This window comes from Pogona vitticeps, chromosome 5 (genome assembly GCF_051106095.1).
Source record: "Pogona vitticeps strain Pit_001003342236 chromosome 5, PviZW2.1, whole genome shotgun sequence".
In the NCBI taxonomy this organism is placed as follows: domain Eukaryota; kingdom Metazoa; phylum Chordata; class Lepidosauria; order Squamata; family Agamidae; genus Pogona; species Pogona vitticeps.
The window spans coordinates 23327705-23355638 of record NC_135787.1 but is presented as its reverse complement, the minus strand read 5'-3'; the positions used below and the strand labels follow the sequence as shown (position 1 = coordinate 23355638).

The 27934-nt window shown below is 42.2% G+C and overlaps 1 protein-coding gene across 11 annotated transcripts in view; it reads right to left on the bottom strand.

Annotated features, from left to right (window-relative positions):
* NPNT (nephronectin) overlaps nt 1-19417 on the bottom strand; it is a 71252-nt gene extending 51835 nt beyond the window's left edge. For 2 of the 11 annotated variants that reach the window (XM_078376546.1, XM_078376547.1), the window contains exons 1-2: nt 16455-16474; nt 14088-14188 (exon numbers count right to left, since the gene is read on the bottom strand). In XM_078376546.1, the coding sequence (XP_078232672.1) occupies nt 14088-14188; nt 16455-16459 (106 nt within the window). In that variant the 5' untranslated portion in view covers nt 16460-16474. Of the gene's footprint in view, nt 1-14087; nt 14189-14273; nt 15655-16454; nt 16626-18941 lie in introns of those variants that run through there. The other 9 variants (XM_078376548.1, XM_020796378.3, XM_020796379.3 and 6 more) reach the window with 9 other exon arrangements.
* Nucleotides 19418-27934: the final 8517 nt, after the last annotated feature.

The following is a 27934-nucleotide window of genomic DNA, read 5'->3' as shown; positions in this document are numbered from 1 at the left end:
AAGAATTAGTTTCTTCTGGTTTCTGAATAAGATAGATTATCTAGATCAAAGCAGTTTCAGGCTAGGGTATGACAGAGTAAGGCAGGGAGGGAGGGAGGGAGAGAGAAAGAGACTGCTTTGTCTAGCCTGGGAAATGAACAGGGAAGCATATTCCCATTGATTTTGCTGGAAGTCTCAGAAACTCTCAGTATAACCAAGCATAGGTCTTTTCTGCTGTCTGCAATGGGATTTAGAGACACCGTTCTATAAAGCTTCTGGTCTTTATCAGAAGGTCAGCATCAGAAGACAGTTCTGGAGGAACTCCTGCTTGGTGCTTCTTCTTGTTGGCTGGGATATCCCTCTAGGTTCCATCTTGCCCTGTCATGCTATTCAACACACACATGAAACTTGGTGGGGGAGACCATTGAGAGTTTTGAGGTTCAGTGCCAACCGTATGCTTGAGGACAAGTTTGTTAAACTTGGAAAGACACTGTACAAATGAAATCTAAGACTCTTCTACAAGTTACTGCACTCTGCATACAGTATACTATGAAGGTATAGAGGCAGCTATCTCTAGATATAAATACCTCCCAAGCATAACGTGTTTTGTCAAAAAATTGACCCTAAAGGGGGTGGGGAACCCTGAAACCAAGTCAGTTCAAGTACAGAAAAATTAGATTACATGTTTTAAAAAACAAACACCACACTAGAGACTGTACAGTTTGCCATGCTTAGGTTTTAACAAGTAACCTGCAATTTCACAGTGTTTTGGTTTCAATCAAAGGGGCTTCCTTTGTTAAAGCTGGTGTACAAACAGAAAAACAGCAAACAAGCATGCATGTTGCCCAAAATGTGCCATAAACTTATGACAGTCTTTTTCAAACTGTGTTCCAAAGAAACCCGGGGTCTCCCTGTTAGTTTATTAAGCCTTTTGGAAGAAGATGAGTAACAAATTGCAAGAAGAATGTATGAGAACGTATGAAAAGTGAACATTTGAGTTGTTTTTGTTGTTTTCAGTCATGCTAGCACAGCTGTCCCCAAACAGGTGTCATCCATATGTGCTGGACTATAATTCCTATCATCCTCCATCAGCACAGCCCTTAGTCCCAAACCTGGTGCCTTTCACTAGCCATGCTGGCCAAGGATTATGTGACTTAGAGTCCAACACAGCACCAGCAGGACTAAAGAGGCTACATTAGGCTTGGGTTCTCTGTCTCTCATATATACACACATAAACTTACATATTTCTGATCTAAATTGAGCAGGTCTACCACTTCTGGCCTTTAAAAATAGACAGATATGATGTAACCAGTAAGTCCTCCATACAGCTGTCTTAGAAAGTAGCCTTTCTTTCACCCTGCCCTTAACCAACTGGCATGCAAAAAACCTAATAGAATTATATTTGCTATGCAGTAGCAACACATAAATACACCATTAGTGTCATCGAGCCATTTAATGTATTCCAGTCATTGCTGATGCAAAGAAGCATTACTTTATTGCCTTCAGCATGTGGAGGGAGACAAATTCAGAGTTATTTTCCAAACGAGAGAAGAGGCAATGAGATGAATGATGCATTCCTACCATGTTTATTCAGAAATAAATCCCACTATGGATGAGGCTTACTCCCAGGTAAGTGTGTACTGTACTGTTGTCTAAAAAAAGCATTGGGCTATATTCTGGAAATCAGTGTCACTGTCTCCCCTTCCCATTCCCACCAACAGTAACCTTACCTTGATCTAACATTGTGGGAGATATTTTCAAGTGGAATTTTCCATCAAGCTGGCCTATCCACCCCCAGAATACCCAAAATGTTGTGTGTCTGTTTGTGCAACAGCTCAAAGTGAATTCTCCTCCAAACTTCAAGTATTAGTGAGGTCCCTTTGGCCACTGACTTCCTGTTATATTTTCCCCTGGAAATCTCTTCTTAAGCCTTAGCATGCTTCATTACAAATGCATAGCACAGGAAGATTTCACTTTAATTAAATTCTCCTCCAGCTTTCCTATTACTTTTCAGTCCTACTTTTTTTTTTTAAAAAAAAAAACAGAGATTAAAAACTATTTATACACACTGCAGTGAACAATTGTCACATGGGATCCCTTGTGTCCAGGCTTCACAGTCTGTCCTGAAACGAATCCTATTCCACACAGAACATGCAGGAAATATTTTGAAGTGCTGTTTTAAGAAATGGGCAAAGACATAAGCCAAATCCATGGTTAACCTGATTTGAATGTTTCCTTTGTGCCTGAAGAAAGTGGTTCAACAGCTGGTTAAACTGTAGGAATATTATGTAGTCATATATGCTCTGCTCCTGATCAGTCAGACAGGTTATTTATGCTATGTTAATAGCACATAAAGTACCCAATATGGAACAACTGATTGGTTCAAAATTGGGAAAGGAGTATGACAAGCCTGTATAGTCTCCCTGTTTATTCAACTTATATGCCTATATATTTCCATCATGGGAAAGGCAGAACTGGATGAATCCCAAGCCGGAATTAAGATTGCTGGAAGAAATATCAACGTCAGATATGCAGATGATACCATTCTGATGACAGACAGTGAGGAGGAATTAAAGAACCTCTTAATGAGGGTGAAAGAGGAGAGTGCAAAAAATGGTCTGAAGCTCAACATTAAAAAAAAACTAAGATCATGGCCACTGATCCCATCATCTCCTGGCAAATAGAAGGGCAAGATATGGAGGCAGTGACAAATTTTACTTTCTTGGGCTCCATGATCACTGCAGATGGTGACAGCAGCCACAAAATTAAAAGACACCTGCTTCTTGGGAAGAAAGCGATGACAAACCTAGACAGCATCTTAAAAAGGTCCACATAGTCAAAGCTATGGTTTTTCCAGTAGCGATATATGGAAGTGAGAGTGGACCATAAAGCAGGCTGACTGCCGAAGAATTGATGTCTTTGAATTGTGGTGCTGGAGGAGGCTCTTGAGAATCCCCTGGACTGCAAGGAGAACAAACCTATCAATTCTGCAGGAAATCAACCCTGAGTGCTCACTGGAAGGACAGATCCTGAAGCTGAGGCTCCAGTACTTTGGCCATCTCATGAGAAGAGAAGACTCCTTGGAAAAAACCTTGATGTTAGGAAAGTGTGACGGCAAGAGGAGAAGGGGACGACAGAGGATGAGATGGTTGTACAGTGTCACCAAAGCGACCAACATGAATTTGACCAAACTCCTGGAGGCAGTGGAAGACAGGAGGGCCTGCCGTGCTCTGGTCCATGCAGTCACGAAGAGCCAGACATGATTTAATGACTAAACAACAACAAAAATAGCATATACGATACAAATGATGGGTTGAATCTGTATTTTATGTTCAAATACCACATAAAATTAGCCACTAGTGTACTCCAACTTCTATACTACATAAATGAGCAGGACGTTTGAGCATTATCAGATAGGGGAAACATGTGATAATGAAAATACAGTAACTCATTGATATTCTCCCTTCTCTCTTCTCTTCCCCTCAAATTTCAAATTGCATATGATACATAGAATCTGAACCTCAGCTAATGAGCTCAGTGTAAAGCAGGAGGTTTTACATACCTTGTGCTTTAAAAAGAAAATTCTACATGAATATAACCCTGAAAATTCTATATGAATATAACCCTGATGTAGGGAATATAACCCTACATGAATATAACACCACTGATGCTTTTCAGATAGGGGAAAAAATGGATTCTACAGCCTCTATGCATTGCAGCGGAAGAGACTGTCACTCTCAAATTGGCCTTCTCAGCCACACTAGACGCTGTTCCAAGTCCTCCATACAGGGCACGATACCATAGTCTCTCGAGACTGAAGGATGCCTACCTATAAATGCATTGCAGTACGTCTAATCTAGTTAAGTTATCCATGTAATGTCCACATGAAGGCACATGTTTAGCGAAAGGCTACTTTTAAAAAGCACTTCAAAACATCAACTGGAGCAAAATGCAGCTGCTTCTATCATTTTAAACTGGTGCACCATGCCGGAGGGGAGAGGTAGGCAAGTGAAGGCTGCTTTTCATCACCCAAACCAGCAAGTGTAAAAGCTCCACCAGATGCTTTGGTCCAAGTGAAGATACAGGGGTGAGCACACCTCCTACATTTGACCAATATGGGGGGACAAATGTAGGTGGAGGAAACTGTTCCCCACTCTATTTATTCTGTTTTAAAGTCTTAAAAACTTACGATCTCTCTGATCATTCAGATCTAGAAGGAACACATCCTTTAGGATACTGTTACCTGCAGAGACTCCCTTATTGTCTGCATGGAAGACACTGCCATCTGTTTGTCTTGCTTTCACAAGAAAATGTGTGGGATATAGAACAGAAGTGTTGCATTGAAATGAAAATATGCAGAAATAGCAAAGAGTTTAAAGAGTTAACAATACATGCCATAAGGCACATACCACCGTTTGTCTGAGTAGGGCATAAAACAAATTCCGTTCCCTCAAAAGCAGGACTGTGAGTTTTTCCTTTCATTAAAGTAGGAAAAGGCTGGCGGGGCTCTGCAAATACGTTCATGACACTGCTATGTATTTAAGTCATGCCTTTGCATGAAGATGTGTGGGACACAGAAAGAACTTCCCAGAAGAATGTGAGGACTGTGAACACATTTGGGCATCTCCCTGGCAATGACAGTGCTCTGTCAACTGATCCATGTACTCTGGAAGTACCATTAGATTGCTTCTGACACAAACAAAGGAAGAGAGAGGAAGATGTATAACTGGATTGTGCCATCTGTAGAGAAGACAACTTTTGAAAAGATAGGACTATGCTGATTCCCCTACCCACCCACCTCTGCTGGCTTACTACTGAATCTTCCCATATGTTGCCAAATTCTACCAGCATGACATCAGTCTCCTTTCACATTTTAATTTAAAATAAAGTATGTGAGGAAGATGCATGTTTTTTTTTAAGTTGAGTAACACTTTCAAGAGAATTCCAGGAGTATGAGCTGGCTTAAAGAAAAGATGTGTACTCTCTATGCACCTTGTTTTAAAGTTAAACTCTTTCTTCCAGCCATATGCTACCACACTGCAATAATTGGTAGGAGTTGATGTTGCCCACCCAACCTTAATATTTTGGATTACTTGTGATTCCCACACATACATCTACTCTCCCTCTTTATCAAAGACTGCCCTAATTTTCTGTCAGCTGGTGAATAACTGTCTCTGCTTCCTGACACACACTTTTTTTTCCTTTTAAGAATTTGCTAATACACATTTTGATCACATTGTTCTGTGACCTACTTTAAAGTTGTCATCCCTCAAGTTCCAGCCACTCATCCCTTTCCAGAATTTTTAGAGTCTGGAAATTAGCAATTCTCAACAAGAAGCACACGGATCCTGATTCCAGTAGTACAAAGGCAGAACCCACCCGCATGGAGATGGCAGTGTATCAATATGCTGTTTCATATAATAAACCCAGAATGGTTGATTTCTGAACTTTTGCTAAGAGGTTATCAGATATGCATGCTTTCTAGCAATGCTGTCTGAAAAAATATGGGCAGTTTTCATTTCTAAAGCAGCGCAGGACAGGCTGTTCTATTGTCAACAAATATAAATGACGAGAATCCAATGATTAGCTCCCTTCTGTTCTGCAACCTAAAAGCCTTCTCAGTTGCACCAGAAAACCCTCTAAAGCAGTGGCTCCCAACCTTGGGTAATCCATGTGTTCTTGGACTGCAATTCCCAGAAACCTCAACCAGCAATAGCTAGTTGTGAAGGCTTCTAGGGGCTGCAGTCCAAGAACACCTGGGTTACCCAAGGTTGGGAACCACTGCTCTAAAGGACTTTTTCCCCCCACTATGGCGGGTTGGGACAGGGAGAGGAATTTAAAAATTCTAATTCCATTAGCACTGGCTGCCAAAGTACACCACAGGATCTCAGCCAATATAAAGGAGAAAGGGGAGGGGGATTCATAATGAATAATCATGCCAAAATGGGACCCTTGTCAGTGATTCTGATCAGAAGCACTGGAAATATTTAAAGAAGTCCCTGTTGTCCTATGTTCAGCATCTGAGAGTATGATCTTTCTCACCAAGGCCAATTTCTCCTCTGACAAATATACACCCATAAAGAATGAAGCCTTGAACTTGTGAATCATTAATTCCTCTTTACGAATAGGTGCCTCAGTGGGAATCTGAAAATCTAACCAATATTTGGTCTCTCTCTCTCTCTCTCTCTCTCTCTCTCTCTCTCTCTCTCTCTCTCTCTCTCTCTCACACACACACACACACACACACACACACACACACACACACACACACACACACACACACACACTCTTTCACAGATTAAAACAGGGAATGGTACCCGACTCATATACTAAAGATCACTGCTCTGTCTCCCATACTCATAAATATACTGTTCCGTTTATTTTGTGCTACATTAATTTGCTCTAACATTAATTCAAATAATAATTGTTCAAGGTGCACCACAGCAGCTTCCCTGTGAGTACACATAGACATGTAGGTAAGAAAGATTGTGCATGTTAAATTATTGGCTATGAGCTACATGGTAAATTCACATGTGCAACAGAAAGAAGGTAAATCCTCACTAGGAGATTGAATTCTTGAAAAGTGAAAACAGACCTGAATTCTGAATGAAGAATGTCATCTCTAGACACTCATATCAACAAAATCATTTTCCAATATTTGTACGGATAAAGCTCAGAATGAGCTGAGATGTGCAAGCCAGCATAAAAACAAGAAATCAGAGGTTTTCAGCTGTGCTGTCAGGAAGAGGAAGAACAAGGAGGTGGTCAGTCAACTGCATGTAAAGGGTGAAGAAACTGTGACAGAGAGGAGGCAGAACTGCTCAAGACCTGCTCTAACCCCCATCTTCTCCCAAAAGGAAAACAGTGTTTAACCTATTGCAGGCAGAATATAAAGGGGGCAGCCAGGGAACTGTTGCCCAAGAGAACCCAAGATGTAGCATGGGAAGACCCAGATACTGTACATTATATGAATTCAAGTCTCTATGGCCACAGAGGCTGCATACAAGGGTACTAATGGAACCTGCAGGTGTAATTTCAAAACACCTGTCTATGACAGGTTAGGTCCCTGAAGGGTGAAGCTGGGCAAATATTGTCCTTCAAGAAGGGGAGGGGAGGATCCAGGCAGCTTGATATCAGTAGTAGGAAGTGTTCTAGAAAACTGATTACATTTGGTATATGAGCCTACGGGAAACTGCGTAGTAATTACTAAGAGTCAGCATGCGTTTCTCAAGCACAGTAAACTGAGACATTCTGTGAATGTATTCTATCTTGATTATGGCAAGGGTTTTGACAAGGTCCCCCATTGATACTCTTGTGATGAAGCTGATAAAATGCAGACTAGACAATGTTACAGTCAGGTGGATTTGTAGCTGGATGACTGGGCACAGCCAAAGGATGCTTACCAGTTCTCAGATGGAAGTCACAGGGCTCTGTTCTGGGCATGGTGTTATTCAACATATTTTAAAATTACTAGAATTAAGAAGCATAATCATTTATAGAATGGACAAGTAGTCCGAAACAAAATACACTTCAACATTTAAAAAATGAAGATATCAGTGTATCTTCAGCATCTTTGAGGGCAAATTTTCACCACAACCATCACCTTCCAAGAAACTGGCTATGGGTGTTCAGAGGAGATGGCAAAGAAGTGGGAGATTATTTCCATTTTGCTCCTACTGATAGAAGGAGATCTATCAGCATAACCACCCCTTTGGACTCTAACAGTACGTCTGCCTAATATTTCAAGGGACGGTAAGGGAAATTTAGTATCAACTTTCCTGTGACGGAAGTAAAGCACTAATCAGGGACATTAAACAGGATGACATGCTGATTGTGCCAGTTGTTCACAGTATGTTCTGGGACACATGACATGATTAACAGCTGTTGCTATAGGAAGGGCTTGAAAAATTTTAGAATGTTGCACTAGTCAGTCAAAAATTTTGCCAGTCAGTATGACCGGATTACAGCCTTGCAATTTATGTTTAAATTTAAATTTGAAGTAGGCACTTTATACATAACAATGTGTACAAACCCAAAATAAATATACCCTCAGACTTGGATTGCTTTATTATCTGCGTGCCTGTGGGATCATGAAGCTTGTACTTTGAATGCCTTTCTTTTGAATGTCACCAGCAAAAATAAAATTGAAAGCAAAAGCATCTCGCCTCTTAAGGAGCCGGTAGTTAGGTTGAAATTGGGAGCAGAGAATCTCCATATTCTAAAGCATGGGACTACTCTACATTCTCCTGCAGAGCTACATATCTATGTGCCGCTCAAACTCTCTTCTCACGAGAAGAAGGCTGTTTTTCCTTTTGCAATGGGAAGGGGGAGGGGAGGACTGCAGGATCAGAGAGAGAGAGAGAGAGACTGGGGGTAAGGAGGCGAGGGAGGGAGGGAGCTGTCGCTCATCAAGCAGAATTTTTTCACTCATCACAGACGAGTGGACGAGTGGATTTTTCAAGCCCTAGCTATAAGAGCTAAGCTATCAAGAAGCAGTATACAGTGGTGCCTCGCATGACGACATTAATTCGTTCCACGAAAATCGCTGTAAAACAAAAACATCGTCATGCAATTTTAAGCCCATAGAAACGCATTAAAACCCGATTAATGCGTTCCTAGGGGCTTCAAACTCACCGTCCAGCGAAGATCCTCCATAGCGCGGCCATTTTCGCTGCCCGTGCAGTGAGGAATCCGTGCCAGAAAACAGCAGGTGACAATTTTTTTTACCCGGCGGCCATTTTGAAACCGCCGATCAGCTGTGCGGAAATCATTGCTTTGCGGTGATCGGTTACTGAAACAGGAGACCGATCATTGCAAAGCGTAATTTCCCCCATAGGGAACATCATTTTGTGATCACTTTTGCGATCACAAAAACATCAACGTAAAGCAATTTCGTTGTCAAATGGAGCGCTCGTAATGCGAGGTACCACTGTATCTCTAAGCACCTGATGCTGGAATCAAAGAGCAGAAGAGTGTTTGTCACTACTATGCCCCGCTTGTTATCTTCAGAGTCAGCTGCCTGGTTGGCGACTGCTGGACCAAAGAATGTTAGGTGGACCTTCGGTTTGATCCAGTGATGCAACTCTTCATGTTCTACATAGAGATCATGGTCTATAGGCCTCACATTCCCATAGTGCCTGATTTAAACAGCATTCTCATGCTAACAACATTACAGTGGTGCCTTGCTTAATGACGTTAAGTCATTCCAGTGAAATCGCTGTAGAGTGAAAATGTCGTAAAGCGAAATAAAAAAGCCCATTGAAATGCATTGAAAACCATTCAATGCGTTCCAATGGGCTGCAAACTCACCGTCCAGCGAAGATCCTCCATAGGGGCAGCCATTTTCAGGTGCCTGCAAAGCGAAAAATGGCTCCTAAACACAGCGGGGAGCCATTTTGTACACCCAGCGGCCATTTTGAAACCCGACCATCAGCTGTTTTTGATTGTCGTAAAGAGAAAATCAGTTCCCGAAGCAGGGAACCGATCATCGCAAAGCAGAAAAACCCCATTCAAACCATCATTTTGCAATCGCAAAAGTGATTGCAAGAACATTGTCATCAAGTGGATTTGTCGTTAAACGGGGTAATCGTAAAGCGGGGCACAACTGTACTGTTGTCATGATCACAATGTTATGCCCCTAATACTTACGAGGATTCACAAGACTCTCCCCCTCCCAACTATGCCGGAGTAGGCAACATGACCCTTTCTGAATACTATGGACTACAACTCCTATTGGCCCCAGGTTAACACAGCCAACGGCCAGGGATTACAGGAGCTGCAGTTAAAAACATCTGGGTACTCCCAGTTTGTCTATCCATGGACTAGACACTTCTGCTGTTAGAGAGTAACCTCTAACAACTTCAATGATGTTCTCTTCTAATCTCAGTAAGTAAACTAAGACTGAACACATGCTACAGAAGATAAACAATGGCAAGAGAAAAAAACAATAGAAACTATTGAGCAGCAACACTAAAATATCTATAACCTATCTTTCTGTTTTAATGACTTATTTCTCATAAGAAGATTCTTTCTATTTTTAAGGAGATCCCCTTCATGCAGCCACATCTGGTGGGCTGCTACCTTAAAAAAGAAAGAAAACATACACTGAAGCTAAGCATAATCTTCAAGGGAAGTGAAAAAAAAGTGTGTTTCTGAGTAACATGTTCAGTGTTGCTGCCTAAGAGACGACAGTTTCCATTCCATAGCACAGTAGGTATTTACTCTACAGAGCTAAGGTTGCACATTAACTTTAGGATGATGTACCACATTTTATGCTGACTATCTGTAGTGCAATCATGCAATCAGGCATGTCTGTTTGCTAGGAAAAGACTGTTTCCACCTGGGCCCACAGCCAAATAAGTTTCCTGATCCTCCCTCATTAAGAAATTGATTTCGAGATTCTGAAGGTGAGACCATTTCTAGCAGCTGGTGAGCAGGTAGACAGAAAGCGCATACAATTTGCAACATCTGGAAAGATGTTTATATTGTATTGTGGGAGGCAGTTTAGCTGGAGGTTATTGCAAATTCCAGCAGGATAACAAGTGAGAATGCCAAGACAATGACCTGCTCTGAAGCCCATCATAGGGTGGGGAAAAGGTCAATGATACTCTTCTGGGCATGAAACCTTCTTGTTTAAATGATTCCAAAATATTTGAACCTCTCTGTAGAAAAGGCACCACAGTGATCTGGCTATTCCCACATGCTCTTCTGATGTCACAAAATAAAAAAGCAATTGCTAACCACCTCTAAAACTAACAGATTTATTACAGCACGAGCTTTCGTGTGCATACTACCTGCTTCTTTCTCATGCATGTTTTTCTTAATTGGCTGTAATCCTAGCCTTCATGCTTCTCTCTGCATCAGAATGAGTGCTGAAATTTTGCACATGGACTCACAAGGAAACAAATGGAAACTCAATCATAAGGACACAGAAAAATGCCTTATGTGTGGAGTCAATGGATCTCTGGGATTTCAGGCATGATGCTTTCCTGTCTTATCCAGAGATGCTAAAGACTGAACCTGGGAACTTCTGTATGTAAAGCACATGCTCTAACACTGAGCTATAAACCTTCTCATTCAGACAGGATGGATTGGTGGATGGTTTTCAGTTTCACCACACAGGTGGAAGATGTTCACTCTGTTCTAGATAGCGTTGTAGAAAGGATCAAGTTCACAGCCAAGAGTGCTTATTGCCAAACATCAACAGAGGCTCAACTGATCTTTGCAACTCTAAGTACCTTCCAAAGGCTTCAGCTTGCTTTCATTAAATAAAGCAGTAAACAAGTATAAATTCTCTGTTGAAATGTCTTTGAGAAAACAGAAAATCCAGGACCTGCTCATGCTGGCTGAACTGTCACATGTATTATACCAAATGAAAGCTCTGTTCTAATGATTTCCTAGTATCTCGCAGTAGGACGTAATTCAGAGCTGTGTTGGATTTGGGACTGGAAGAAGCTTCTTGTTCCAGCACAACTGCTCGTGCTCCTGATCTTAGACCTGCCAGCACAACTGAACCCACCAACAAAACTGTGGGTCTGGCTGAAATGAGCCAGGAGAAGGTTTTAAAAGGGAGTGGAGAAAGGAAGGAGTAAGAAAGAAGGTGAGCTATCTCAGATCCAAACCTCTCTCCACCCAGTCTATGCCAACACAAAGCCAGACCAAGGTCAGGGTAATAATAATTACATGCTATCAAGTCCATTCTGACATTGTGGCCTTTTTAGGTTCAGTTTACTCAGAAATGGCTTCCCTTCTTCTAAAGGTGTTCTGGGATCATTAATTTGCCAACGCCACACATGCTGGTTCTTCTCCTAGAAGACACGATGGGTCAGGGTAGTCCTAAGCAAATTCCAACATTCTGGGAGGGATATGGAAAGATTCAGCTGGCTTAGAATCCTGTCTAGTTAGGACTATGCCCTTGATTGCCTTTCATGACCAACAACTCTACACATGTCTACTGATAAGTAAGACCTACTGTGTTGAACGGGATTTTCTACCCAGCAAGGTCTAGCTCCAGCACACTAGCAAAGCAAACAAAAACTAACAATAAGAAAAAGAACAAAAACACAACCGTAGTTTTTCTGGATCTACTGTGCCAGCAATAACACAAGAGACAGCATGCATATATATTGTGGCTCACACAGCGGAAAACTGCATTGGATCTTCAACTTGTACTAACTGCAGAAACTCATTCTTGTTAGGATTCTACCACAATGGCACTGCTGGATGGAAATTCAAGTGTACAGAAGATAGAAGCCTAAATTTACTAAAAATGTACCACTAACTAAATCAAAACTGTCTATTTTTCTATGCAACATCAACTGGATTGCACGTCTACCTGAGTACTGTAACTTGTTTCCATTCTTTCCTTTAATTATTCTGTGTTTTTTAAACTTCCTGTTTGATTGTCATTTGTGTACTGAGTTTTTTTAAAGACTGAATTTCTGTTTGTTTGCAACATTTTAATAGGCTTTTACACAGAGAGAAAACAGGCAGAACCCACAAAGTTAATTTTTTTCCATTTACAGTAGATTGATTTCAGTGGGAGAACTAAGCACTGGTTTAACTTTTTCTTGATAGAAACAGTGGGTTTTAACATAGGTTGAATGGCACCTACTTGCATTCAAAGTTACGGGCATAAGCTTCTAATTGTATTTAAATTGACTGCCAAGCATCAATCAGCAAAACGAATAAAGGTATTATTTGAGAGTAGAATAGGAAAGGAAATGTGCCAGTACATGCTCATTTATGTTACAACCAACTGCATTTTTAAAATAATACTGAAGACAGATTTATGTTGAAAGAAATGTACTTTTCTGACTATGAAGAAAATTGAGTGGATGTTTAACTGTTATGTGCCAGATTTTTTATGGCTTCCATTTTAATTTTATTTTGGGGCACAAGCTTTCTATTGCATGAATCTGTAATCTCATAAATGTTCCAAGAGTAACTTCACTACTGCTTCAAGAATACTAGAACAGGAAACATAAGTATTTAGAGGATTATGACTCATAACTGACTAATTTGGACAGTCCTCTTAACTCAACTAAAAGCCAGCATTTCTGTATATTATTATCATGTCCCTACTCTTCTAGCTCAGTTCTGTTTTCAAAATATAGTTTATGAAGCCAAAAGAACAAATGAGAAAGTAAGAAATGTTATTAATACATGAACCACCACAAGACACTGTCAGGCTAAATAGAGGGAAATGGTTTAGGCCAGATTGGTTTAAGCCTTTATCAGTAAAGCTATCCCAAAATGCTTTTTGCTTAAATTCCAGTGCAGACCACACGTTTCATTAAGGCATAAAGTATTTGTTCCCCGCTGACACTATCTTGCTTGTGAATGTGAACAGTCCACAGTCCACAGTGAATTTCAGATTATTTTATTATACAGTGGTGCCTCGCTTAACGGGGATAATCCGTTCCAGCGAAATTGCTGTACAGCAAAATCCTCGTTAAGCGAAATAAAAAATCCCATTGAAACGCATTGAAAACCCGTTTTCAATGCGTTCTAATGGGCTGAAAACTCACCATCCAGCAAAGATCCTCCATAGGGGCAGCCATTTTTGGTGCCTGTATAGCGAGGAATCCATCCAAAAACACAGCGGGGAGCCATTTTACACAGCGGGCGGCCATTTTGAAGCCACCGATCAGCTGTTTTAAAATCGTTATAATGCGAAGAATCGGTTCCCGAAGCAGGGAACCGATCGTTGCAAAGCGAATTTTGCCTTTTAAAACATCGTTTTGCAATCGCAAAACAGTCATCGTATAGCAGTTTCATCGTTTAATGAAGCAATAGTTAAGCGAGGCACCACTGTAATATGCAAGCAAAAATTAACTTTAAAAGTTAGATACGTGATTCAAAAAACAGAAGAAAGGACACATACTGCACTTAATACTCTATTTCCATAATAGTACTATCAATATTGAAATTCACAGTCTAAAATGTCCAGGAGTCTTAGCCTGTCAGTGTCATGGGTAAAAGCAAAAGTCCCATGTGCATCATAAGCCCTGAATTACGGAAGTGTCTGTGATTAAATGAAAGGCATTATTAGAGAAATACAAGCCCCATTTTGAGTGGCTCAAATCCCCAGGAGATGAGATACTCACGTTGGCATTGGCCCCATGAGTGCCGAACCCAGCCCCAGCAGCAATCAACTCTGCTTCCAAAGCGGCATAATCCAGTTGTGGAAAGAATTTGCCTGGACCACCTGCAACAGCACCAAAAATACATCTGAAACCGAGTAAATGCCATGCCAAGTCTAAACCTGCCGACTCAAGAAACAATATCAATACCTGTACTCTCATCGTTCTTGGCAAAGTGGTTGTCCAATCTTCGCATCAGAAAGTTCTAAGGAAGGTCAATGTCTCCCTCGACAGCTTTTTCAATTGCTCTGAACTACTCAAATAAGATTCCAGAATGGTTCATATATGTGTATTCATCACTTGATGAGGATGGGTTCAAGCAATGGCATGCATTTGTGAAGGAAGAGTCATCATTCAGTTGGCAGACATCAGATACAGAGAAAAACCCAGCAATGTTCATACAAAGTGAAAGTCAGCTACCAGAAAACGTCCTCAGCAGCTTAACCATGAACATACTTGGCAAGCTGAGATTGGCAGAAGGTATTGCCCACATCCCTCACCTTCTGAACTTAGCTCATGTATGAGTTAAAAGTGGGTCTTTTCAGTGGTAGTGTTTAGCTTCAGCCTGGAGTACAGTTGGAAGACTGTCCTGGACATGATGCTGAATTCCAAAGTGATTGCGCACAATCACAATGAAGAGATTGTCCCCTAGGCAAGAGGCAGCCTCCTGGTGCCCAGATCTTAGTATCTGGTTACCAGACCGAGACAAAATTCAGTCACCATATATTAAATTGAAACACAGAGCAGAGCAGCTGTGACTCAGATAGGCGGGGGTATAAATTAAATAAATAAATCACAATTTAAGTCATTATTTAAATTTTAAAAATGGATCATGATTTAAATCAATTTGATTTTTTAAAAATATTGATTTTTATCCACCCTGACACAAACAGTAGTAAGATATACTGGCCAAAATCCTTTTGCCTAGTTACACTGGCCGAACACAAATGGCATAACATTCAAAAGATAACTGCCCTAAGCAAAGAAATCTCTGCAGATAGTACTGACAGTACAGTATCAGTATAATGAGACAGTGACTCAGTGTGCAACAGATCGTATGTATGAAGATGTCTTAATTTGAGGCAATTTGCCTCCAAAAGTTATGACTTTTGCATAGCTGCGCAAGAGGATTTTGGCCGCTTTACCAGCTGTCTCCATGGGATAAGTGCAGGCTGGTAAACAAACCATTTTTAAAAAATGACTCTTAATTTAGAAGCCCATTGTATCTATTGCCTATCCCGCACAACCCTAATTTGAATCAGGTTTTCATCACATTTTGACACTTTACAGCTATAGCAATTACACACACACATTCCTGTTCTTCAGCACTCACTTTAACATTTCACTTATCTAGATTCATGTTTAAACTTGAGTTGCAATCTTCCCAGTGTACTATTTCAAGGAGTCCTTTGCTCAAGTCATCAACTTCTGGCTTATTCATCTTATGAAACAGGATTTACATATTAAATAGGATTTTATATCTAATTCCCCCTGCCAATCCATACGGCCTTAGCATTAGTCATAACATTCTATGCAAATATATTTACAATATAGGAACTCCGTGTGTACAGTTACATAACTGTCCAATCTATATAAAGAAAAACATGCATGAAAGCAGACTTCTGCACATGTCTCACTCCCCACATGAGTAACCACAGGCATAAATCAAATCAAATAAATAAATAAATAAATAAAGAGAAAGAAAGAAAGAAAGAAAGAAAGAAAGAAAGAAAGAAAGAAAGAAAGAAAGAAAGAAAGAAAGAAAGAAAGAAAGAAAGAAAGAAAGAAAGAAACCAAAGATGTCAGTTTCTGGTGTGTTTCCTGGTCCAGTTTAAACTGCTGGTGATCATCTCTGACGCCATGAACTGCTCAGGACCAAGCTATCTGAAAGACCACTCACACCTATAGGTTCCAAGACTTGCGATGCAGTCCTTGCTCATACACCCTTTAGTAACATATATTAGGCAAGTGGGCATAAGAGGTTTATTCTATGGAGGTCTCATCCTAATGTCTGTCATGCAATGATAGCATGTGCTTCCCTCTCTGACGGTTTTAAGTGACCTTTAAAAAGGGATGTTTCAATCTACTTTTACATGAATAGTTGGCTCCTTTTATTTTTTGTTAATGTCATCGTTTTAATTTATTTGTATAGTTATTTTTAAAATAAATACTAAACTGCTTTGAGGAGCCTTCACTTTGAGAAGTAGTATAAACATCTTAGAAATGAATGAATGAGTGACTTAATATCTCGCACAGGCAAACCAAAGTGGATGTTTTATATTAGCTGCTTTTTTCAAAACCAAGTTGTGGGTATTATGAAAGCTGTATTACCTCATCAGGTTGGCTTCTGCCAAATTATATAGACGGAAGGTGTGCTACCCCTTAACATCCCCAGGTATCTTCATGTACTGCTTAAGAATCAGGCACCAAAAAGTCTGCAGACTTTAGCTATTTCCAGTCAATAAACAAGACAAGGTTTCCAGGTGTGCATCCTTTTCTTGGCTTGAGGGGGTAACAGAAAACACGCAACAGTTTCAGTTGACTTGTCACCACTACGTGCATGTCAGCATGTCCCAAAAGGAAACTGGTTTGCAGGCATCATTTATTTGCCATGAATGTCAAATAGAAATGGCTTTATATAAGAGGTCAAAATAGTCTCAGTCCATATGACAAATCTCACAGAATTAATATATACAGTAGCTGCAACGTGTGGGAGTAGAGACTGAGCAGTAAAAAGAACACTGGGTTGCCCAAACCTGTCAAAGCCTGCCTATCTCACATCTTTCCACAACTAAAATATGTACAGTCCACGAAATGCAATCCCAACTTTGCAGTTTTTCTGGCTAATTTCTGTTTCAGACATGTATTTAGAAAAGCACATATGTATGCACAAAAAAAGTACTGTAAGAACTGGTGTGACTATTCTCAGAGTGCACACCACACTCATACCTCCCTGTAACACTCATAAAGATTACTATTCGGATACTTTACACGTGATTTGTTTGTTTGTTTTCTGAGACTAGTTACTCAGTTACACCAATCTACTCCCCCTAGAGGATTGAGGGGAAACAGATGTCAAAACACAAACATCACAATACTCTAAAAAATACTTTTTTTAAAAAAAAAAGTGTGCTGCTTACTTCTAAGGCTCTTACTGTCATGCTGCCTTTTGCAAAACATGTACAAAGTTTAGTGAAAAGAAAAGGCAAGGATTCTGTATGCCACAGATTACAGTCTATCCTACAGTAATTATCCAAAAATTATGATAATCCATTATGCTCATCAATCCCAAACATGTAACGACTGACCCTTCAGCTTCCTGTTGTCAATCCAGTATCACATACAGTTGATTTGACAGTCACTGCAATTCCGATGGCAAATATGAACCCCCAACCTAAACCACAGGTTGGCATGGAATAAAAATGGAGCAGGGGGATTCATTGTTTGATCTAAACACATTGGCATCATCCTAAGAGCAGGGGATGGCCTGTGGCTCTGTGGCGCCATCGTACAGCATATGATTTGGATACATAGATTCAATCACAGTCTCTTCAAATGAGGCTAGGAAAAGTTACAGACCGGATAACTTCTGCTAGTGCATAATCTATGTACTGTAAATTTTGTCTGATCCCCAGTGCTTTTACTCAGTTAAAATAAATACATTAAGGCAATAAAGTTGAGAAATCCATCCAGATCTGGGTTTAAACCACTCCGACATTACTTAGAGGGAGGTTGTACTTACTTTCAAGTAAGCATGCCCAGAATTCAGGTGTAGAGGAACTTGCATATGAATGCGTAATTCAGAAGCAGCCCAAACTTACAGAAACACATCCAACTTCTAGCATCAAGAACGAATGTGGAGTTAGTGGCAAAGACTCTGCACTAGAAATCTACAAGTCCTTCCTCGGAATCTCCCTCACATGATGCACACAGAAAGCTGCCTCTGGATGAGCCTGCCTTGCTGTCCTTCTCTCCCCAACAACAACTGAGAAGGGACAAAACTGACCTGCCTCACAAGGCTGTTATAATCATGCCCATGAAGGTCTCCGTACATGTTTTCCAAAAGGCAGCTGTTTTACTCTGTTGGAGCAGGAACAATGACCAAGAGCTCTGTGTGACCTTGAAGGCTTCACACTTTTGTTTTGGCATGTGCCTGATGAATGAATTCCCTAACCCACAAACGTGCCATAACAAATTATTAATGTTTTGAGTTGTCACAGCATCCCTTGCTGTTTTTCATGCACCCCATGTTTTCAACACTCAAAATGCGAATTTCATTTATTTGAAACGTTTACATCCTGCCCTACTTTGCAAAGGCTCCGGGGCAGTTTATCTATGCGTGCAAAAGCCATCAATAATGGTTAATGCTAAGCATTCTTCAGGAGGAAAAGCGAGGAAAGGAACTTCAGCAGCGACTGCACGGATTTCCTCTTTCCTGCGTCCGCCTGCAGACTTTCTGTCAGATCCACAGGTGCCTCCCTCCGGCACTCCCCACCACAAACCTTGTGCCCTCCAGCGTGTGTGCAAAGCCGCTCCTTGCACGCACCAGACCCTGCACTGATCCCGTTCCTCCACCAAGGAGTGCAAACTTATTCAGAGCTCTTCCCTCTCCCTCCCCGACAAGGCATTGACATTTTCCAAACAACCCCAGGCCAACGTGGGTGACACCGAAGTGCCCGATCCTTAAAGGAAGGGAGGCCCGATCCTTAAGATGTCCCAGCCTCCACACGACTCACGCCTTCGGGATTCGGCTCGGTCTCTCTCTCTCTCCCTTCCCTCACCCGCCTGCCGAGAACACTGGCCAAAGTCTGTGCTTACCCGCCGTCAAAGTCCCCCGCGGCTCCCAGGTAAAACCAGGGCAGAAGGATGAACCTCAGGGAGAAGTCCATGTCGGGGAGGGGGGCGACGGGCAAGAGAGAGAGAGAGAAAGGGACGGAGTGGGAGAGAAGGGGAAGGGGAAGGAGAAGGGCAGGGAAGGGCCGGCGCAGCCTCTCGGGGCGTCTCCGGCGGGCAGGCAGGTTGGAGCGAGCGGTGCGGGAGGGCGACCGCGCAGCGAGTGGCTCCTGCTCCTCTCGACGCTCGCCGGAGAGCGCGGCACACCGAACCGCGGGGGCCCCCCTCGGGGGGGGCGCTGTTGCTAATCCTGGCTCCTGAGGGGGAAAGCGAGACGTCCGCCCAGCGCAGGAGTGGCGGGAGGGAGTCCCCGCGCCCGGCTCTCTCCCTCGCCGTGTCGCCGGCCCGCCTGCTTGCTCGCTCGCTCGGTGTCCTCGTCGTCCCTCCCAAAGGAGGCGCTGCTGCTGCTGCTGCTCGGAAGCGCCCGGCGGCCCGAGGGGAGAGGCGCGCGCCCCCGCGCCGCTGAGCTTCCCTGGGAGGCAACGGCTGATGACACCCCCCCCCCACAAGCCCGCCTAAAAGGCGTGAGGGGTTGGGAGCCGGGGGGGGGGCGGCGGGAGAGAGAGACCGGGACGGGACCGGCAGGGGGTTGTAGTTTAAGAAATACGAGCCAAATGAAGTGAGGGTTTGGAGGCTAAGGCTTCCCTCAGAACGGCGCTTAAAAAAATAAACAAAAAAAAAAATAAACCACAAACACGAAGTGCAAAAGCAAATCAATCACTCGTGAAGATAAATACACTTCGTTTCGGTTTCGTTTTTCCTCATCCCTCTAGTGCCGGTGGAGAGCAGCGGGGCTCATCGCAACGAGACAGGCACGCGGGCGCGCTCCCGGGCCCGTGGATATTTACCTGGCCGACAGGACTGCCCCAAAACGCTAAGCTTGCCCAGTTAAAAATCAGAGCGATTGAGTTCAGTGAGCCCTGCATGCAGTGCTGAGTTCTGCTCAACTGCTAAAATGGCAATTGCATTTGCAAAGGATAACCAGGGTAGTGTGTGGTGGATGGTGTGTCAGACTAGGATTCTGGAGACCTAGGTTTGAATTCCAGTTTAGCCATGTGTTCACAGGGAGGGGGGAGGAACTGGTAAAGCTCTTCCTTAAATATCTCACCTTGGAAAGCCTATTAAGGTCCCTAAGGGTTCCTTCCAACTTGAGGGCGCATGACAACAGCTAAAATTGCATTACCTGTATTTCCACAACTCTTAATAAGCTCCCCAACGAATGTTGGTTTTATTCCGTTTACTTATGTATCTTGGTTTTGTACTGGTTTTCCATGTTTTCCTGTACACAGCAGATTACAATATCCAAAACAAAGGGCAATCCATTAAAATTAGAATACTGGGCATATTTCCCTTGGGAGGGCATTCTGTACAGGAGGCACTACTGAGAAAGCTTTTTCCTAGTGGACACTTTTTGCATCTTTATGGGCAGTAGTAATCTATAATACTCCAAGCATGACTTTAGGAAGCCAGCAGGATCATATAAAAGTAGGTTGTCGTCGTTTAGACGTGTCCGACTCTTCGTGACCCCATGGACCAGAGCACGCCAGGCCCTCCTATCTTCCACTGCCTCCTGGAGTTGTGTCAAATTCATGTTGGTTGCTTCGATGACACTGTCCAACCATCTCATCTCATAAAAGTAGGTAGGTGTTCCCTAAAACTGTTCAGGGTTTTAAAGGTTAGTACCAACATTATGATATGAGCTCGGAAATGACTGGTAACCAGAGTGTTACCCCTGAAAATGGGTTCTTTATCTCCGGCGAAGAACACAGACCGAGATGCAAAGACTAGCTGTTTATTGTGCCAATTTATTAGAATACACAGCTAGGGCCCAATCTCCTAAAAGCAGAGATGAGCCCCGAACAATAGAAACATAAGCAATATATAAGTTTTCAAAGTACAGCGTTGGGGATAGGGTGTTACAGAGGTCTTGACCTGATTGGTTCCTTGAACCCCTGACTTAGGATTCTCCTGATTATTGGCCAAAGAAGTTCCTTGGGTTATCCTAATTGGTTGGACTACAATGTCCATGTTATGCCCACGTGTTCAATTGACCTAGGATTGAGATGTTCTCTTGAGGAGTCAAGATGTCTGTAAGGAATGCATCTGAATGCATCTGAATTACTTTTATCTCCCTTCTCCATGTTGATGTTACTTTCTTTGTATATGTAAAATAACCCAAGTTGCTAGATTTAGTGGTGTTTTGTTTTCCTCTCCTCGCACATTAGAGTCAACTATCTAGGGTATTTGTCTTCATAAATGTCCTTGATGACTCTGCCTCTGGGTCAGATGGCCCCTCTGTTGTTCTTTTGGGGAGGAAGATAGCTGAGGATATGGCCTTATATTACTTATATTGTTTCCTCTTGTAGTCTGGCTTATCTCACAAGTGAAGCATGTTGTAGCTTTTGAAGTGTAAACTATCCCCTTCTCCTTCTACTCTGTTTGTTTCTCTGGTCAATCCTCAGGATATGCATTTCAAGAATAAAATGTTACATTTCTGTTGCAATGATCAAAAGTAAAGTATTACATTGCTTACAAGGTACATGCATCAAAAGTTAGCATTACATACATATTAGTAAAAGGCAATACAGAGGATTCTGGGATGTACATGATGTGCAGGAATACATTTAGGTATATTTGTTGTGCACCTTTATAAACTAAGTGCACATTGTGTTAGCCTCTGAGCATGTTAAATATATTATGTCTGTCGGTCTAGTAACACTCCCCCCTTTTTAAATTCTGACAGCAATAAGATGGCGGAATTTAAACTCTAACCCACAAATTGCAAAAACAACAATTAAAGACATAACACATTTTGAAAGGATGAAATTGGAAAAGTCAGGAAGCCAGGACTGGTAAAAAGCAGTTGCAAAAACATATATTTCACAGAGAGTAAACTTAGAAATAATACAAGCAATTAAACTTTAAAATAAAAGCACAATTCCCATCAGGATGATACATATGTAAGGAAAAGAAATCCTATCATTTTTATTACAGCACTAAATTTCTTTGCTCTGTGGTGTAACAGTGAAGATCTTCCAACTGCTGTCTGTTTTTCCATCCGCTGTGTGTGTGGGGGGGGGGCAGTGATCCCTTCAACCTTTTTTTTTCCTGCAAATGAGAAACTCCAAGCAAATAGTTAAGCTAATCTTCCCCAATCCCCCTTGGAAATCTCCTTTGTCAATCTTAAAAGTACTGTAGTTCCTTTTCAGAAACATTTCAGTGTGTGAGTAAGTATTTTCAACAAATTTTCATGCAGATGGTACAGTTTCAATTGTCCAGATGTCCAAGAACACAAATTATCAAGTAATGCAGTAATTTTCACATGTGTGTCTAAGGAATTCCCACAGAAAGTGCCTATGTAACAATCCTGGTAAAACGAGCAGGCCATTCCTGGTATGAAATCAACCCCCCTTGTCTCTCCAGCTCCCACTTTGTGCATCTGGAGAAGCAAGGAGGGGGGTCTGAACATTCCCGGCAATTCTGCTTGCTATCTCTTATCTACTAACCTATTTCTTTCTCCTGTCTTCAAATTCTCTTCCTTTGCATTTCTCTATACATGCCAACATAGCTCTCTTTCTTCTCCTCCTACTGTCCTGAAGTCCTTATTTCTCCAAAGTTCCCCAAAAACAGGCAACACCCTAAAAGCACAGTGGGAGTCTGTAAAAATTTATTTTCCCGGCCCTGGGCCAATGTGAGGGCGCAGGTAAAGTCTCAGGTGGAAGGGCTTGTGCCTCAACCATATGAGTCTACTTTTAGGCAAATGGTGGCAGAAGGGTGGCAGAGTTCAAACACATACTCAGAATGAGTCGTGGCTTCAGGCTAACCAGAAGTAAAGTCAGAGGGCCCCCCCCCCTTTTGCTCCAGCACCGGACTGTTACCTGCACTCCCATAGAAAATCAGCATGCCTCCTTTATGAGAAAGACAGCAGCTGCCACAGCTTGTAACCATGAGTGCCAGCCCTTGGTCACTATGTCCAACTTTTGAGAGATAAGCTACAGGCCTTCGCCAGTTGCCAATCATCTGCATGGGGACTCCCAGTGCCATACTGATTCACTCATGAACAAATAGGTGGCTGTTCTGTGTCAGGCAGCCCGTTCTGGGGCAGAGGGTAGCCTCTGCTTTAGAAGCTGGAAAGCCTTCATCATGCATGGAGTCTCCTCTTAGCCCTTTAAGTGCCTCATAGAGAGAGGATGCCCAAACAGGAAAATTTGAAATCCAAATATATATTTATTTCAGAATCCCACTATGCCTAAGAAATGTACACCAGCCCCATTTAGTATCTGGGAGGGGGACTTGGGAAATAGAAGGGAAAAAAAAATTCCAGATAACTCACCTCTGTGGTTTCAACTTGCGCTTCCCAACTCTGAAGCCTTCCTTTCCCAAAAAGCTGAGGTCAATAAAGGCTCTCAAACACGTACTCTGCCAACAATCCACATACTGCATCTTCCATTGTCCTGCATGTTTTCTGTGGGATTCCATAGTCAGCAATTCCCCTAGTGTCTTTTTTTTTTGTGATTCTGTTTTTTTTTTTGATTGCTGGAGGTGAAGTCAAGAAACCTGCATCCTCCGGCCTGTACTGTTGGTGTGGCTCCCCCCCCCTTCTGAGGCTGCTGAAGAGGAGGGAGGGGAAGTTCCCATGTCTCTCCTGTTACTGAATCTGGCAAGTTTTTTTTTTTTCTGTCTCACTTGTTTCGTCTTTCTCTGCTTCCTTATCTTTGTTAGGACCTGCCACTAAAACTTTATACTTGCAGGTCGGTGGGGGGGAGGGCTACCTAATCCATAGAACCATACAGGATGTTGTTGGTCTCAGAGGGACTAACTTTAAGTTTCCCTTGTATCTTTTCGGGCTGGGCTGATACTGAAGCAAAACAGCCTACTATCTCAGATGATTTTCCTTCCCCCCCTTTGTTGCATCCTCTGCCAGAAACTGCAATAAGTAAAATTTGAGTGCATAATTTGATCTTGCGTCTCTTTTTGAGCCCCAACATATAATGTAGGGTCTTTGGCGATGCTTAGGAAGCATGAAGCATAGCGGGCATTGGATTGCTCCCCCTTCTTGAGCTCCTCTTCAGCCCATTGTGCCAGCGCCTTAAGGGCATCTGGCGAAAAACTTCCCGCCTCCAGCCAAGGGGGGTTGACTGGAAGCACGGAAGGCCAAACTTTGGTGCATAATTTAATAATGCATCTCTTTTTAAGCCCCAATCTTTTGCCTACAAGCCCTCTCCAATTATTTAACACGCAAGCCAAGAGCGTCCCCTTATCGCTTGGTGCCTTACTGGCGCAACGGCCCATAACTGGTCCTTGCCCAGCAAGTTTTACTCCGCCCGGCCGGGTCTTACTTCTAAAGAGCGTCTAGGACACAAGCACTCCCAAACCCTGATGAGTTTGGCCCAGATGAGCACACTCACAACCCACCAATCGTATCACACTCAGGTCCTGTTCACTACACACTTGCGTTCACCTCAAAGCGTCACAGGCACAGCCTCAGCAATGAAGTGGGGCGTCTTTGTAGTGAAGGGTCTCCTTCAAGCACTTCCCCAGACCTCTTGGGATTACCGTCTTTCAGGAATCTCCCTTATCCTATAGTTCACGAAGAGCACCTACTCCTGGTACTCACCGTGGAGAGCGGGTGGCAGGCCGAAGGCCGGGGCTAGGTAGTCTGCGTCTTCCTTTGAGGAAGCCTCAGCTTCACCGGAAGGCCTTTCCCGGCCAACGCACCAGAAATGTTACCCCTGAAAATGGGTTCTTTATCTCCGGCGAAGAACACAGACCGAGATGCAAAGACTAGCTGTTTATTGTGCCAATTTATTAGAATACACAGCTAGGGCCCAATCTCCTAAAAGCAGAGATGAGCCCCGAACAATAGAAACATAAGCAATATATAAGTTTTCAAAGTACAGCGTTGGGGATAGGGTGTTACAGAGGTCTTGACCTGATTGGTTCCTTGAACCCCTGACTTAGGATTCTCCTGATTATTGGCCAAAGAAGTTCCTTGGGTTATCCTAATTGGTTGGACTACAATGTCCATGTTATGCCCACGTGTTCAATTGACCTAGGATTGAGATGTTCTCTTGAGGAGTCAAGATGTCTGTAAGGAATGCATCTGAATGCATCTGAATTACTTTTATCTCCCTTCTCCATGTTGATGTTACTTTCTTTGTATATGTAAAATAACCCAAGTTGCTAGATTTAGTGGTGTTTTGTTTTCCTCTCCTCGCACATTAGAGTCAACTATCTAGGGTATTTGTCTTCATAAATGTCCTTGATGACTCTGCCTCTGGGTCAGATGGCCCCTCTGTTGTTCTTTTGGGGAGGAAGATAGCTGAGGATATGGCCTTATATTACTTATATTGTTTCCTCTTGTAGTCTGGCTTATCTCACAAGTGAAGCATGTTGTAGCTTTTGAAGTGTAAACTATCCCCTTCTCCTTCTACTCTGTTTGTTTCTCTGGTCAATCCTCAGGATATGCATTTCAAGAATAAAATGTTACATTTCTGTTGCAATGATCAAAAGTAAAGTATTACATTGCTTACAAGGTACATGCATCAAAAGTTAGCATTACATACATATTAGTAAAAGGCAATACAGAGGATTCTGGGATGTACATGATGTGCAGGAATACATTTAGGTATATTTGTTGTGCACCTTTATAAACTAAGTGCACATTGTGTTAGCCTCTGAGCATGTTAAATATATTATGTCTGTCGGTCTAGTAACAAGAGCAGTTGACATAGCACTGGCAAGATGTGTTTGAAACAACTAAGTCCCAGGTAGCAGCCTTCCTGCGTTCTGCACTAACAAGTTTTTGGACCATATTTAGAGAAAGCCTGATATACAATACATTGTAATAAATCAAGACAGGTTGCCAATGTATGGGGGACTGTAACCTAGTTATCTTCATCCTCATAATGTAGCTAGTTTAACCAAGCAAAAGTGACAAAAGAGACTTGGTGCCACTTGGACCCCAAGTGACAAAGCAAAATCTAGCACCCCAAGTAACAAAGTTGCTTCTTCCAGGTGCGTGCAACCCCATTTACAGCAGGATGGATATCACTGACTTGGTGGCCTAGATACTGTATGTTTATTGTGAAATTCTAGAAATGTTTGTTGTAGAGATGGGCAACCAGGGTCTTGAACGTGCTGTTGAACTGCAGGAGTAGAGGCCTCAAAACATCTGGAAGGACACCAATTATTCACCCTGATCAAATGAAAACAGATTGCTGAACAGAAGCATGGCATATAACACAGCTAAGGAGCAATGTTAATTCTTACCAGCATGGTAGCTAATCATTCTTTCTCTAAAAAATCAGTTCAGATCATGGGCTCCTTGCCTGAAAATACATTTTAGGAAAATAAGATGGGGGACTGGATCATAGATCTGCCGTATAACGTGCAGTTTGGCCTTAGTCATATAAAGCTGGTTGGATTGGCTTATTTGTCTTCATAATACATACTTGTGCCTCTAAACATTGTGTCAAAATGAAAGCTGGAAGCTAAAAGCAAAACATAAAACATTATTTGAATCGTTTAGGGAATTAAAAAAATAATACGACAAATGTTTTGAAAGCAAAAATCTGAAAATAGATCCATGGAATGCTTTGCTAACACACCCTAAACCATGACCCCAGTTGGAACATTACTATCAGAACAGGGGGGAAATAAAGAACTAAGAAAACACACAACTGAGCAGATGAAATTACAAACACTGTGGGTTGGAAATCCATGTAGTAACTTCAACATCAGCTCCGATTGTTGATGCATTGTGGTGAACAAATTCAAAGAATGTCAAACTAAAACCTTTTCCAAACAGAGGAAAAATTCTGCCCCTATTTGTCACAGTTGCAGCTCATCCCAAAAAAGAGCAAGGCTTATCAAGATGTGCAATGGCACTGAAGTTTTAAAAGCCAAGTCTTGAAAAATGCCTCTCTTTCGGAGGTCTAGCAGATCCTCTTTTGAAATCCTGTGCTGTCACTTTTGTTCTGAAACCCTCGTTCTTATATAATTGTAGAGACTGGAGAAAGATCTGGATCTTGCCAGACCAGCTAGAAAAAGGAATCATTTAACCAACTCCGCAGTAAACCCATTGGAATCAATTAAAAACCAACAAAGGATACAAGCTAAAATAATACCACAGGGCAGTTTAGACATCATAAGCCAGTCTATAGTCAGTCAGAGTGGAAACAGATTGCAATTTGGAAGTTTCATAGTCTGAGAGCCACATGGCAGATGGCGTTCTCCCACATACTTGTTAGGTGGACTTTGAAAGCTGCTGATATTTTAAAGAGAGCCACTCCTGAAGTCCAAAAAGGATAATGACTGGGATAGGCAGTCCCTCTGAATTTTTTAGGAGTTCTACAAAGCTCAGTTTTAACACTGATTCTCTTCAACATATACATAGACCACTGTCAGAGATCATCCATGGCTTTGGAGCTGGGTAACATCAATATGCTGATGTACACATAGCTGTATCTTACATTGACTAAGCAACCAGAGGCAGCTGTGAAAGTCCTTAGTTATTGTCTGGAGGCTGTGGCCAAGTGTCAACAAACTGAAGCTGAATCCTGACAAGACAAAGGTGAGGTTGATCATTTAGTGACTGACAAAGCCAGTTCTCACATTTCTAACGATCAGTTTTAAAAAATCTCCTTTGTGAATCAGGTAAAGAGCTTGTGTGTCTTATTAGACCCAGTGTTCCTCCTGGAAAAACGGAGAGGTGTGACCAGCTGAACAATTTATCAGCTGTCCCTAGTCAAGAAACCATCTCCTTACTTGGAGAAAGCAGATATGGCCATGCTGATCCATAGAACTGTAACTCTAAAATTAGACTACTGTAATTTGCTCTATGTGGGGCTACCTTTGAAGGTATATCAGAAGCTGCAACTGGTACAATATGTGGTACTTAGGATGTTAACGGGGGG